A 15,046-nucleotide genomic window follows, 5' to 3' on the forward strand; every position below is an offset into this window, starting at 1 on the left:
ATTGATGTCTATTCCCAGTATCCCAGTTTAACCATCAGCCCAACACATCCCACAGCTCCCAATGGATGAGTTCCTGTTCCTGAGCAAGGGCAGAATTCCCGAGATCCCTCCCATCCCATAGCACCAGTTCCCTGTCCCCATCCCCATCCCATCCCATCCCATCCATCCCCATCCCATCCCATCCCATCCCATCCCCATCCCATCCCATCCCATCCCCATCCCATCCCCATCCCATCCCATCCCATCCCCATCCCATCCCATCCCATCCCATCCCCATCCCATCCCCATCCCATCCCCATCCCATCCCATCCCATCCCATCCCATCCCCATCCCATCCCCATCCCTTCCCCCCCCCCATCTTCTCCTGCCCCTCCCCCCATGGGGTGCAGCAGTGGGGGAGGGGCAGGAAGGAAGTGGGGTCGGGGGGGGGAGGGGAGGAGCACGTGGGGCTCAGGCAATGGCACCCGCGGGAGGCGTCATCGTGGTCATTGGGGCCCTGGTGGCCGGTACGGGGGGGGCGGGGGGGGTGGGGGGCGCTATGGGGCAGGGATGGGGCTGCAGGGCGCTATGGGGCAGGGATGGGGCTATGGGGCAGGGATGGGGCTGCAGGGCGCTATGGGGCAGGGATGGGGCTGCAGGGCACTATGGGGCAGGGATGGGGCTGCAGGGCGCTATGGGGCAGGGGGGGTGTGGGGCGCTATGGGGCAGGGATGGGGCTGCAGGGCGCTATGGGGCAGGGGGGGTGTGGGGCGCTATGGGGCAGGGATGGGGCTCCTGTGCGCTATGGGGCAGGGATGGGGCTCCAGGGCGCTATGGGGCAGGGATGGGGCTCCTGTGCGCTATGGGGCAGGGATGGGGCTCCTGTGCGCTATGGGGCAGGGATGGGGCTGCAGGGCGCTATGGGGCAGGGATGGGGCTCCAGGGCGCTATGGGGCAGGGATGGGGCTGCAGGGCGCTATGTGGCAGGGATGGGGCTGCAGGGCGCTATGGGGCAGGGATGGGGCTGCAGGGCGCTATGGGGCAGGGATGGGGCTCCTGTGTGCTATGGGGCAGGGATGGGGTCAGTGCCTGCAGTGGGGCAGAGCCTGGTGCTCTGTGAAGGGAGCAGCGCCCCAGCCCTGCTCTGCCCCACAGCCCTGCCCCACAGCTGGGCCTTCAACATCCACCCAGCCCCATATCGCATCCTGACCCACAGCGGCGTCCGCAGCTTCGGGCACCAAGTGCTGCAGCTCAATGGGTCCCGGTAGGAGATGTGGGGCCGGATGTGTGGGTCCCATAGGATGTGGGGCCGGATGTGTGGGTCCCATTGGATGTGGGGCTGGATGTGTGGGTCCCATTGGATGTGGGGCTGGATGTGTGGGTCCCATTGGATGTGGGGCCAGATGTGTGGGGCTGGATGTGTGGGGCCCATTGGATGTGGGGCTGGATGTGTGGGTCCCATTGGATGTGGGGCTGGATGTGTGGGTCCCATTGGATGTGGGGCCAGATGTGTGGGTCCCATAGGATGTGGGGCTGGATGTGTGGGTCCCATTGGATGTGGGGCTGGATGTGTGGGTCCCATTGGATGTGGGGCCGGATGTGTGGGTCCCATGGGCTGTGGGTCCCTCCCCACAGGCTGCTGGTCGGGGCCCCGGCACAGGGGGGGGGCAGGGGGAGGCTCTTCCAGTGCCACGTGGAGAGAGGAGGATGCCAAGAGCTGGAGCTGGAAGGTGGGAATGGGAATGGGATCAATGGGATCAATGGGATCTATGGGGTCAATGGGGTCAATGGGATCAATGGGATCTATGGGATCAATGGGATCTATGGGGTCAATGGGGTCAATGGGATCAATGGGATCAATGGGATCAATGGGATCTATGGGGTCAATGGGGTCAATGGGATCAATGGGATCAATGGGGTCAATGGGATCAATGGGATCAATGGGATCAATGGGATCAATGGGGATCAATGGGGATCAATGGGATCAATGGGATCAATGGGGTCAATGGGGTCAATGGGGATCAATGGGATCAATGGGATCAATGGGATCAATGGGGATCAATGGGATCAATGGGATCAATGGGATCAATGGGATCAATGGGATCAATGGGGATCAATGGGGATCAATGGGATCAATGGGGATCAATGGGGATCAATGGGATCAATGGGGATCAATGGGATCAATGGGATCAATGGGGATCAATGGGGATCAATGGGATCAATGGGGATCAATGGGATCAATGGGATCAATGGGGATCAATGGGGATCAATGGGATCAATGGGGATCAATGGGATCAATGGGATCAATGGGATCAATGGGGATCAATGGGATCAATGGGATCAATGGGATCAATGGGATCAATGGGGCTGCCCCACAGGGAACAGTTCCTGCCCCCACATGGGAATGGCCTTGGCCAAGGACGGTGATGGCGCCATCGTGAGGACGGCCCCGCCCCTTGACCTCCTTGTGACCCCACCCATGCCCCTCCCCCTTGACCTCCTTGTGACCCCCACCATGCCCCTCCCCCTTGACCCCCTCGTGACCCCACCCATGCCCCTCCCCCCATGACCCCCTCGTGACCCCACCCCCCTGACCCCTGACCCTCGGCAGGCCTGCGGCCCGGGCCTGACGCGGTCATGTGACCGGAACGTGCTGAGCAGTGGCCTCTGTGTGCGCCTGGACCCCAACCTGCGACTGAGGCAGCTGCTGAGGCCTGGACACCAGAGTGAGCCCCATAGAGACCTATAGAGCCCCATAGAGCCCCATAGAGACCCATAGAGCCCCATAGAGACCCATAGAGACCCATAGAGAACCATAGAGACCCATAGAGACCCATAGAGACCCATAGAGACCTATAGAGACCCATAGAGCCCCATAGAGACCCATAGAGACCCATAGAGCCCCATAGAGCCCCATAGAGACCCATAGAGCCCCATAGAGCCCCATAGAGACCCATAGAGACCCATAGAGACCCATAGAGCCCCATAGAGACCCATAGAGACCCATAGAGCCCCATAGAGACCCATAGAGACCCATAGAGACCCATAGAGACCCATAGAGACCCATGGACCCCCCCAGCCCCATAGGAACCCCCAGCCCCATAAGTCCCCCCCCCCAGGCTGCCTTCAGGGCCTCGTGGATCTCGTGTTCCTGTTCGACGGCTCCGGGAGCATGAACCAGGAGCAGTTCGGGAGCATCAGGGACTTCATGCTGGAGGTGATGGAGCAGATGCAGAACTCATCCATCCACGTGGGTACCGTGGGGCAGCTGTGGGGCAGCTGTGGGGCAGCTGTGGGGCAGCCGTGGGGCAGCTGTGGGGCAGCTGTGGGGCAGCTGTGGGGCAGCCGTGGGGCAGCTGTGGGGCAGCTGTGGGGCAGCTGTGGGGCAGCCGTGGGGCAGCCGTGGGGCAGCTGTGGGGCAGCCGTGGGGCAGCCGTGGGGCAGCGGGGGGGATGGGGGGCGGCTGGGGGTGGTCTGTGGGGTGTCTATGGGGTGTCTATGGGGTTTGTATGGGGTGTCTGTGGGGGGTCTACAGGGTGTCTATGGGGGGTCAATTGGGTGTCTGTGGGGGGGTCTCTGGGGTGTCTATGGGGTTTATAGTGTCTATGGGGTCTATAGGGTGTCTATAGGGTGTCTATAGGGTATCTATGGGGTCTATAGGGTGTCTATAGGGTGTCTATAGGTCTCAGTGGGCCTCCCTCCCCTCGCCTGCAGTTTGGGGCTGTGCAGTTCTCGTCCTCGGTGCAGCCTCAGTTCACTCTGGCTGAGTTTGCGGCTCAGCCGCGACCCCGAGAGCTGCTGTGGGGCCTGCGCCAGCTGGGTCACCTGACCGACACCTTCCGAGCCATCGCCTACGTCACGTGAGCCTGCCCCATAGCGACCCACACCTGCCCCATAGCGACCCACAGTGACCCACACCTGCCCCATAGCGACACACAGTGACCCACACCTGCCCCATAGCGACACACAGTGACCCACACCTGCCCCATAGCGACCCACACCTGCCCCATAGCAACCCACAGTGACCCACACCTGCCCCATAGCGACACACAGTGACCCACACCTGCCCCATAGCAACCCACAGTGACCCACACCTGCCCCATAGCGACCCACAGTGACCCACACCTGCCCCATAGCAACCCACACCTGCCCCATAGGAACCACATCTTCACCCCCGCGGGGGGGGCTCGTCCCGGTGCCCGTCGGGTTCTCGTCATCATCACTGACGGTGACGCCACCGACGAGGACCAAGGGAGTGTGCAGGAGGCTGAGCAGAAACACATCATCCGCTATGTCATTGGGGTGAGAACAACCCCTGCCTGTACCTGCTGCCTGTACCTGCTGCCTGTACCTGTACCTGTACCTGCTGCCTGTGCCTGCTGCCTGTACCTGTACCTGCTGCCTGTACCTGTACCTGCTGCCTGTGCCTGCTGCCTGTACCTGTACCTGCTGCCTGTACCTGCTGCCTGTACCTGCTGCCTGTACCTGCTGCCTGTACCTGCTGCCTGTACCTGCTGCCTGTACCTGTACCTGCTGCCTGTACCTGTGCCTGTACCTGCTGCCTGTACCTGTGCCTGTACCTGCTGCCTGTACCTGTACCTGCTGCCTGTACCTGCTGCCTGTACCTGTACCTGCTGCCTGTACCTGCTGCCTGTACCTGTACCTGCTGCCTGTACCTGTGCCTGTACCTGCTGCCTCTGCCTGTACCTGTACCTGCTGCCTGTACCTGTACCTGCTGCCTGTACCTGCTGCCTGTACCTGTACCTGTGCCTGTTCCTGTACCTGGGCAGCCAGGCCCCGCCTGTAGCTCTGCCTGTACCTGTACCTGTACCTGTAGCTCTGCCTGTACCTGTGCCTGTAGCTCTGCCTGTACCTGTACCTGTTCCTGTACCTGTACCTGTGCCTGTACCTGCTGCCTGTACCTGTACCTGTACCTGTAGCTCTGCCTGTACCTGTAGCCCTGCCTGTACCTGTAGCTGTAGCTCTGCCTGTACCTGTACCTGTACCTGTACCTGTAGCTCTGCCTGTACCTGTAGCCCTGCCTGTACCTGTAGCTGTAGCTCTGCCTGTACCTGTACCTGTACCTGTACCTGTAGCTGTAGCTCTGCCTGTTCCTGTACCTGTACCTGTACCTGTAGCTCTGCCCTCACCGCCGCAGGTCGGTAACAACTTCAACAGCCCAGACACGCGCCTGTACCTGAGCCAGTTTGCGTCTCAGCCCAGCTCTGAGCACGTCCTGGTCCTAGACACCTTCCAGAAGCTTCGGGGGCTGTTCCATGAGCTCCAGGCCAAGATCTACAGCATCGAGGGTGACCTGAGCCCCCTCCCCCACCCACGGGCCCTGCCCCTCCCCCACCCACGGGCCCTGCCCCTCCCCCACCCACGGGCCCTGCCCCTCCCCCCACTGCCCCTCACCCCTCCCCCCCCCGCAGGTACCACCGACCACAACCGGTTCCATCTGGAGCTGAGCTCCAGCGGGATGAGTGTGACCGTGGCTCATGTGAGTGGGGGAGGGGAGGGGGGAGGGGGATGGGGGGGGAGGGGTGGAGGATGGATGATGATGGATGATGGATGATGATGATGATGATGATGGATGATGATGATGGATGATGATGATGATGATGATGATGGATGATGATGGATGATGATGGATGATGGATGATGATGATGGATGATGGATGATGATGGATGATGATGATGGATGATGATGATGGATGATGGATGATGATGATGATGATGATGATGATGATGGATGATGGGAACTGGGTGGGTCTGGGGGTCAATGGCCCTGCCCCCTCCCGTGTGTCCCCCCTCCAGGGTCGCCGTGTGACTGGGGCCGTGGGGGCTGACAACTGGGCAGGGGGACTGGTGGAACTGGAGCAGGACATGAGGAACGAGACCTTCGTGGGCAGCCCCACACTGGAGGAGAACGTGACTGACACCTACCTGGGTATGGGCATGGGGGGGGCAGGGGGAGGAGGAGGATGGATGATGATGATGGATGATGATGATGATGATGATGATGGATGATGGATGATGATGATGGATGATGATGGATGATGATGGATGATGATGATGATGATGATGGATGATGATGGATGATGATGATGATGGATGATGGATGATGATGATGATGATGGATGATGATGATGATGGATGATGATGATGGATGATGATGGATGATGATGGATGATGATGGATGATGATGGATGATGATGATGATGATGAAGATGATGATGATGATGGATGATGGATGATGATGATGATGATGATGAAGATGATGATGATGATGGATGATGATGATGATGGATGATGATGATGATGATGGATGATGATGATGATGATGATGGATGATGATGATGATGGATGATGATGATGGATGATGATGGATGATGATGATGATGATGGATGATGATGGATGATGATGATGATGATGGATGATGATGATGGATGATGATGGATGATGATGGATGATGATGGATGATGATGATGATGATGATGAAGATGATGATGGATGATGATGATGATGATGATGATGATGATGATGATGAAGATGTTCCTGTTCCTCCCCTCCCCCATTACCCCCCAGGTTACTCTCTGACCTCCCTCCCAGTCCCTGGTCGCTCTCTATTGGCTGCGGGTGCCCCTCGCCTGGGTCACGTGGGAGCTGTTGTCCTCTTCGAGGCCCCCCCCGCGGGGGGCGGGGCCTGGCGGGCGCTGCAGACGCTGCGGGGGGGGCAGGTACCGGGGGGGGGGTCCGGGGGGGGGGGGAGGGGTCCGGGGGTGTCCCCCCCCCCCCTCAATGGTACTGACCCCGGTGCCCCCCCCAGGTCGGGTCCTACTTCGGAGCCTCCGTCTGTGGCCTGGAGCTTGGGGGGGGCTCAGCTGCTCTGCTCGTGGGGGCCCCAAACCACTTCGATGGGCGCCGGGGGGGGAGGGTCAGGCTGTACCAATGGCACGAGGTGAGGGGGGGGCAATGGGGGGGGGACCGGGGGGGGCACAGGGGGGGCAGCACCGGGGGGGCAGGAACGGGGGGGGGGGGGGGGTTAGGGTTAGGGGGGTTGGGGGGGGGGGCAGCCCCATGGGGGTGACCACAGAGCCCCCAAACTGATGCCATGGGGAGCACAGGGATGGGGGTCCCTGTGCCCCCCCTATGGGTGCCCTGACCCTGTGACCCCTGTGACCCCTGTGACCCCTGTGCCCCCCCCATGGGTGCCCTGACCCCTGTGACCCCCCATGGGTACCCTGACCCCTGTGACCTCATGGGTGCCCTGACCCCTGTGACCCCTGTGCCCCCCCCATGGGTGCCCTGACCCTGTGACCCCTGTGACCCCTCCCCCCCCAGGGTGCTCTGGGTGCCCCCCAGGATCTCTATGGTGCCCCCGGTTACCCTGACCCCTGTGACCCCTGTGACCCCCGTGACCCCTGTGCCCCCCTCCCCCCCCCAGGGTGCTCTGGGTGCCCCCCAGGATCTCTATGGAGCCCCCGGTTACCCTGACCCCCGTGACCCCTGTGACCCCCGTGACCCCCGTGACCCCTGTGACCCCCGTGACCCCCGTGACCCCTGTGACCCCCGTGACCCCTGCCCCCCCCAGGGTGCTCTGGGTGCCCCCCAGGATCTCTATGGTGCCTCCGGTTTCCCCCTCGGTGCCTTCGGTTCCTCCCTGGCTGCTCTCGGGGACGTGGATGGGGATGAGCATCCGGATGCTGCAGTGGGAGCCCCAATGGAGCTGAGCGGAGCTGGAGCCGTTTACATCTACCGGGGGGGGCCGGGGGGGCTGCGGGTCCCGTACAGCCAGGTGGGGGAGGGGGGGGGGGGGGGCAAGGGGGGGATGGGGGCCACGTACAGGCAGGTGGGGGAGGGGGGATGGGGGGGGATGGGGGTGAGGGGGGGCAGGGGGGCTGCAGGCCCGGGGGTGGGGGAGGGGCCGGGGGTGATGGGTGGGGGGCAAGGGGGGGGGGAGGGGGCTGGGGGGGAATGTGGGGGGGCTCGGGGGGGATTTGGGGGCTCGGGGGGGGGAAGGGATGGGGTCTGGGGGGGGCAGGGGGCGCTGGGGGGTGGGGCTGGGGGGGGCAGGGGGGGGTTGGTGGGGGGGCAGGGGGGTCAGTTGTGTGACGTCATCTCCCCCCCCCCCCAGCGGCTCCAGGCTCAGGCCTCAGGGCTCAGGTTCTTCGGACAGGCTCTGGCAGCAGGAACAGACATGGACGGGGATGGGAGGGGAGACCTCGTGGTGGGGGCCCAGGGTCACGTGGTCGTGTTCAGGTGGGGGGGGGGTCACGTGGTGGTGCTCAGGTGGGGGCCCAGGGTCACGTGGTCGTGCTCAGGTGGGGGCCCAGGGTCACGTGGTCGTGCTCAGGTGGGAGGGGTCACGTGGTGGTGCTCAGGTGGGAGGGGTCACGTGGTGGTGCTCAGGTGGGGGCTGCAGGTCACGTGGTCGTGCTCAGGTGGGGGCTGCGGGTCACGTGGTCGTGCTCAGGTGGGAGGGGTCACGTGGTGCTCAGGTGGGGGGGGGTCACGTGGTCGTGCTCAGGTGGGGGGTGTGGTCAATGGGGTCAATGAGGGGGTGGGGCCACAGGGGCGGGGTCACGGCCTCTGCCCCCGATGACGTCACCGTCATGGCCCCTCCCCCAGGTCCCGCCCCGTGCTCTCCATCACCCCCGTGGTGACCTTTGACCCGCAGCAGATCCCACCCCATTGGCTCCATTGCGGCTCTGGGGGCGGGGCCAGCGTCAGCGTCCGGATCTGCGTGGGTGGGGCCCCGCCCCCTGACCTCCCCTTGACCCCGCCCTGACCTCCCCTTGACCCTGCCCTGACCTCACCTTGACCCTGACCTCACCTTGACCCTGCCCTGACCTCCCCTTGACCCTGCCCTGACCTCCCCTTGACCCTGCCCTGACCTCACCTTGACCCTGACCTCCCCTTGACCCTGCCCTGACCTCACCTTGACCCTGCCCTGACCTCACCTTGACCCTGACCCCGCTTTGACCCCTTGCCCTCCAGGTGACCTGGTGACCCCGGTGAACTTCCTGCTGGAGGCGGAGCCGCAGCGCGCGCGGGGGAGGGGCCACTTCCGGGGGGGGAGGGGCTGGTCCGGGAGGCTCCGCCCCTCGGAGGAGGCTTGTGAGGAGGAGGAGCTGAGGCTGGAGGTGGGACCCACACATGGGGGGTGGGACCCACACTTGGGGGTGGGACCCACACTTGGGGGGTGGGACCCACACTTGGGGGTGGGACACACACTTGTGGGGCGGACACACACTTGGGGGGTGGGACACACACTTGGGGGGCGGGACCCACACTTGGGGGGTGGGACACACACTTGGGGGGTGGGACACACACTTGGGGGGCGGGACCCACACTTGGGGGGTGGGACACACACTTGGGGGGTGGGACACACACTTGGGGGTGGGACCCACACTTGGGGGGCGGGACCCACACTTGTGGGGCGGACACACACTTGGGGGGTGGGACCCACACTTGGGGGGTGGGACACACACTTGGGGGGCGGGACCCACACTTGGGGGGTGGGACCCACACTTGGGGGGGTGGGACCCACACTTGGGGGGTGGGACACACACTTGGGGGGTGAGACCCACACTTAGGGGGCGGGACCCACACTTGGGGGGCGGGACCCACACTTGGGGGGTGGGACCCACACTTGGGGGGTGGGGACACACACTTGGGGGGCGGGACACACACTTGGGGGGGTGGGACCCACACTTGGGGGGTGGGACCCACACTTGGGGGTGGGACACACACTTGGGGGTGGGACCCACACTTGGGGGGTGGGACCCACACTTGGGGGGTGGGACACACCACTTGGGGGGAGCTGGTGGGATAAATGTTCACTTATGGGGTGCAGTTGTGGGCTGCCCCCCACTTATGGGTAACCCCATATGGAAGCTCAGCCCCGTTGGGGTCTCCACTTATGGGGCGCCCCACATTTGTGACCCATCTTTTCCAGGCCTGCATCGAGGACTTCGTGACCCCCATTCGCCTCCTGCTCAACCTCTCCCTGCCCCATAGCGACCCCCCAGGCCCCATATTGCGGCCCCACAGCTCCACCACCTGGATTGAGGTCGGGGGGTTCCATCATGGGGCTCAGATGTGGGTCAGGGCGGAGGGTGATGGAGCCTGGAGTCCACCCTCCCTGCCCCACATTTCCACCCCATAGATCCCCTTTGAGAAGCGCTGTGGGGCAGACCAGGTGTGCGAGGCCAACTTGGGGGTCCGGGCGCTGCCGGGGGGGGGCGGCGCTGTTGGGGGTCCCCGAAGCCGAACTCGGGGTGCGATTGGTTGTGGGGAACACGGGTGAAGACTCCTATGGGGCAGCCCTACAAGTGCAGCTCCCCATGGGGCTCTCCTTCCGCCGGGCACAGGCCACACGGGTGAGTGTGGGGCACCCCACATTGGATGCTATGGGGGGGGGGAGGATCTCGTGGGCCCCATAGATCCCTGCCCCACATCTCCCCATAGGCCGGAGCCCTCCTGTCCTGTGCCTGCTGGGACACTGTGGGGCAGCCGTGGGGCCTGAGCTGCAACATCAGCCGCCCTGTGCTGGGTGCAGGCTGGGAGGTGAGCTATGGGGCAGGGGGTGGGGCCAGGTGTGGGGCAGTGCCCCACAAGTCACCTGCCCCACACGCTGCCTCCTGCCCCACACCAGGTGATGGTGGAGCTGATGTTCCACATAGACCCCAAGGCCTCGTGGGGGGAATCCGTGGGGCTGAGCGCGGCCGTCAGCAGGTGGGATCTATGGGGCAGAGGGGCAAGGGGGTGGCTATGGGGCTCTATGGAGGGGTGACCCCCCCCACGTATCCCCCCTGCCCCATAGTGACAACGAGCCCCATGGCACCATGGGGGACAATGTGGTGTCTTGGGATGTCCCTGTCCGCTTCGCTCTGGACCTTGTGGTCACCTGGTGAGCCCCACACATTCCTGCCCCATAGAACCCCCCTCAGCCCCACTGCTGCCCCACTGACGGCTCTGCCCCACACAGGGACGAGGCCTCCACCCCCTACCTCAACTTCTCCTCTCGCCACCCCCATAACAAGACGCTGCAGCATCGCTATAGGGTGAGCCCCACAACCAGCCCCTCCTGCCCCACATCCCCCTCCATAGCACTGACCCACAGCTCTGCCCCACACAGCTGGAGACCCTGGTGCCTCCGCCCCACGGCAGCCCCCAGCCGCTGCTGACGCCCTTCGTCCTCCTGCCCCTCGAGCTGCCCCATAGCCTGGTGGTGTCTGACCCCAAAGTGCAAATGGTGAGCCGAGCCCCTGCCCCATAGCACACCCCATACAACAAACACCCCCCCCCCCATTATAGGGGTTGGTTGGGGGGGGGGTTTGCCCCACACTTTTCCCCTGCCCCATAGGAGCCAGGTGGTGCCTGTGTTGCCGTGGGGCAGGAGAAGGAAGACGCTGTGGGGCAGGAGCTGCGGCGAAGCATCACAGAGGTGGGGGACCCATAGTGGGTTGCTATGGGGCGGGAGGACCTGTACTGTGTTGTTATGGGGCCAGGGGTGACTCCCATACTGCTGGAGTGTGGGGTGACCCACACATTGGGATGCTATGGGGCACAGGGAGCCACGGTTGGGGTGTGAGCCCCATAGCTGCCTTCTGTGCCTGACCCATACATCAGGGCGCTATGGGGCAGGGCCTCACCCTCCCCCCCCCCCCAGACCTGCTCCACCCCACACCTCCTCCTCCTCCACTGCCCCACGGTGCCTCTGCCCCACACGGGCCCCATCCTGCTCTCCCTGCAAGCCAAAACTCAGCGCCCCCCAAGACATCCAGGTACCACTTGTGGGGCTGGGGACATGGGGGGGGAGGGGGGATATGTGGGGCTGGGACATGGGGGGGGAGAATCTGTGGGGCTGGGACATGGGGGGGAGGGAGGATATGTGGGGCTGGGACATGGGGGGGGAGGGGGGGATATGTGGGGCTGGGACATGGGGGGGGAGAATCTGTGGGGCTGGGACATGGGGGGGGGAGGGAGGATATGTGGGGCTGGGACATGGGGGGGAGGGAGGATATGTGGGGGCTGGGACATGGGGGGGGGAGGGGGGGATATGTGGGGCTGGGGTGTGGGGGGGGGAGGGGGGGATATGTGGGGCTGGGACATGGGGGGGAGGGAGGATATGTGGGGCTGGGACATGGGGGGGAGGGGGGGATATGTGGGGCTGGGACATGGGGGGGGAGGGGGGATATGTGGGGCTGGGACATGGGGGGGGGAGGGGGGATATGTGGGGCTGGGGTGTGGGGGGGAAGCCCCCTCCCCCCCTCTGACCCCTCCCCCCCCCTCTGACCCCCCCCCCCCCCCAGGGCCCCTCCCGGCTCCGCTTCTGCTCCGCCCTCTGGGTCTCCCCTCCCCCACACTTCGAGGCCTCTCTCGGCTTCCTCCGGGCTCAGGTAACGACACCGGGGGGGGGAGGGGCGAAGGGGAAGCCCCTCCCCCACCCCCCCCCGTGCTCCCCCCGCCCCTCCCCCCCTCCCCCCGTGCTCACCCCTCCCCCCGCCCCTCCCCCCCCCCCCGTGCTTACCCCTCCCTCCGCCCCTCCCCCCCGCCCCTCCCCCCGCCCCTCCCCCCGCCCCTCCCCCCCGCCCCTCCCCCCGCAGGGGCTCACGGAGCTGGAGCTGCTCCAGGACCTGGACCCGCGGCCTCTGTACGTGGGGGGAGGGGCGGGAGGTCTCCTGCTCCTGCTGCTCCTGTCCTGCGGCCTCGCCAAGGTAACGCGGAGGGGGGAGGGGCTTCCCCGTGGCCCCGCCCCCATCCCGCGATGGCCACGCCCCCCTTTTAACCCCGCCCCCTTTTAACCCCTCCCCCTTTTAACCCCTCCCCCTCCCTCAGGGCGGCTTCTTCAAGCGGAGCTACCGGGACCGGCTGGAGCAGGGGGGGGAGGGGCAGGGGGGGGAGGGGCAGGAGGGGGAGGGGCAGGAGGGGGAGGGGCAGGACGGGGACACCTCCTCCTGAGCCCCTCCCCCACCCCGAGGCTCCGCCCATTGCCGTGCATGGGAGGGGGAGGGGCCTTCAGGCCCCCCCCAGCCCCATTGATGCCTCTCAGCCCCCCAAGTCCCTCCCCAGCCCCCCCCATGGGGGCAGCCAGAGGGGGCTGTGAGTGATGGCTGTGACCCATAGCACCCCATAGACCCCCCATAGCACCCTAGGGAAACCCCCTTTGTAGCGCCCCATAGACCCCCCATAGCACCCTAGGGAACCCCCTTTGTAGCACCCCATAGACCCCCCATAGCACCCTAGGGAACCCCCTTTGTAGTGCCCCATAGACCCCTCATAGCACCCTAGGGAACCCCCTTTGTTGTGCCCCATAGACCCCCCATAGCACCCAGACCCTGTCCCCAAAGCTCCCCCAGCTGCAGTGTTCTCATCTCCATCCTCCCATGGCCTACACCCCAGTGTCCCAAATAGCATCCCAGTATCCCCAGTCCCCCCCCAGCTCCATCCCAGTATCCCCAGTGCCCCCCCAGCTCCATCCCAGTATCCCCAGTCCCAGCCCAGCTCCATCCCAGTATCCCCAGTGCTCCCCCAGCTCCATCCCAGTATCCCCAGTCCCCCCCCCAGCTCCATCCCAGTATCCCCAGTGCTCCCCCAGCTCCATCCCAGTATCCCCAGTCCCAGCCCAGCTCCATCCCAGTATCCCCAGTCCCAGCCCAGCTCCATCCCAGTATCCCCAGTCCCCCCCCCAGCTCCATCCCAGTATCCCCAGTGCTCCCCCAGCTCCATCCCAGTATCCCCAGTGCCCCCCCAGCTCCATCCCAGTATCCCCAGTGCTCCCAGTTCCCCCCCCAGAGCTGGACACTGCTCAGGTTCCACATGCGCATTTATAATAATTATAATAATATTAATAATAATAACAATAATAATAATAATTAAGGGTGATGGGGGGGGAGGGGCACCGGGGGGGGGGGGGGGGGCGGGGACCCAGGGGGGCCTCGGGCCCTGTCCCCAGCCCTGATTGTCACAGCCCCATTGGCACCAGCACATCCCAATGACACATCCCAATGACACATCCCAATGTCACATCCCAATGACACATCCCAATGTCACATCCCAATGACACATCCCAATGCCACATCCTGGTGCCATTCCCACCTCATCCCAATGTCACATCCCAATGTCACATCCCAATGTCACATCCCGGTGCCATTCCCATGTTATCCCAATGTCACATCCCAGTGTCACATCCCAATGTCACATCCCAATATCACATCCCAATGTCACATCCCAATGTCACATCCCAATGTCACATCCCAATGTCACATCCCAATGTCACATCCCAGTGTCACATCCCAATGTCACATCCCAATGTCACATCCCAATGTCACATCCCAATGTCACATCCCAATGTCACATCCCAGTGTCACATCCCAATGTCACATCCTGGTGCCATTCCCATGTTATCCCGGTGCCATTCCCATGTGATCCCGGTGCCATCCCATTGCCCCCCCGTTGTCCAGAGCTCCGTGTCCCATCCCAATGTTCCTTGTCCTGGTCCAGCTCCAGGCCCCATTCCCAAACCTCCTCCTGCCACATCCTCGGCTCACATCCATGTCCATGTCCCTGTGGCACATCCCAAAGCATCTTCCCATTTGCATCCATGTCCATGTTCCCATCACATCCATGTCTGTTGTTCCCATCACATCCATGTCTGTGTTCCCATCACATCCATGTCCATGTTCCCATCACATCCATGTCTGTGTTCCCATCACATCCATGTCCATGTTCCCATCACATCCATGTCCGTGTCCATCTGGCACATTCCAAAGCATCTTCCCATTGCATCCATGTCCATTCCATGTCCCCATCACATCCATGTCCCTGTGTCACATCCATGTCCATGTTCCCATCACATCCATGTCCATGTTCCCATCACATCCATGTCCATATCCCTGTGGCACATCCCAAAGCATCTTCCCATCACATCCATGTCCGTGTTCCCATCACATCCATGTCCCATCGTATCCATGTCCGTGTCCCCATCGCATCCATGTCCATTCCATGTTTCCATCACATCCATGTCCATGTTTCCCATCACATCCATGTCCATGTTCC

The 15,046-nt window shown here is 63.5% G+C and overlaps 1 protein-coding gene and 1 long non-coding RNA gene across 2 annotated transcripts in view; both read left to right on the forward strand.

Moving 5' to 3' along the window:
- Positions 1-455: 455 nt before the first annotated feature.
- The window catches only part of LOC115945235 (adhesion G protein-coupled receptor L1-like), a 43,023-nt gene continuing 28,432 nt past the window's right edge, over positions 456-15,046 (forward strand). The window contains 27 exon segments of the mRNA XM_034072101.1: positions 456-506; positions 1,135-1,243; positions 1,615-1,709; positions 2,358-2,416; positions 2,591-2,705; positions 3,099-3,229; positions 3,694-3,839; positions 4,137-4,281; positions 5,138-5,288; positions 5,412-5,479; positions 5,797-5,929; positions 6,569-6,720; positions 6,810-6,941; positions 7,575-7,778; positions 8,118-8,242; positions 8,612-8,730; positions 8,981-9,126; positions 9,970-10,365; positions 10,454-10,552; positions 10,641-10,720; positions 10,809-10,895; positions 10,974-11,049; positions 11,124-11,240; positions 11,352-11,432; positions 11,658-11,772; positions 12,301-12,387; positions 12,595-12,705. Of these exon segments, the coding sequence (XP_033927992.1) occupies positions 458-506; positions 1,135-1,243; positions 1,615-1,709; positions 2,358-2,416; positions 2,591-2,705; positions 3,099-3,229; positions 3,694-3,839; positions 4,137-4,281; positions 5,138-5,288; positions 5,412-5,479; positions 5,797-5,929; positions 6,569-6,720; positions 6,810-6,941; positions 7,575-7,778; positions 8,118-8,242; positions 8,612-8,730; positions 8,981-9,126; positions 9,970-10,365; positions 10,454-10,552; positions 10,641-10,720; positions 10,809-10,895; positions 10,974-11,049; positions 11,124-11,240; positions 11,352-11,432; positions 11,658-11,772; positions 12,301-12,387; positions 12,595-12,705 (3,328 nt within the window). The 5' untranslated portion in view covers positions 456-457.
- On the forward strand, positions 8,490-8,995 carry LOC117437524 (uncharacterized). The gene is made up of 3 exons (XR_004550462.1): positions 8,490-8,510; positions 8,612-8,730; positions 8,981-8,995. It is a non-coding gene; the product is annotated as an uncharacterized lncRNA (long non-coding RNA).

The sequence above is a fragment of the Melopsittacus undulatus genome, chromosome 23, assembly GCF_012275295.1.
Source record: "Melopsittacus undulatus isolate bMelUnd1 chromosome 23, bMelUnd1.mat.Z, whole genome shotgun sequence".
Taxonomy (NCBI): domain Eukaryota; kingdom Metazoa; phylum Chordata; class Aves; order Psittaciformes; family Psittaculidae; genus Melopsittacus; species Melopsittacus undulatus.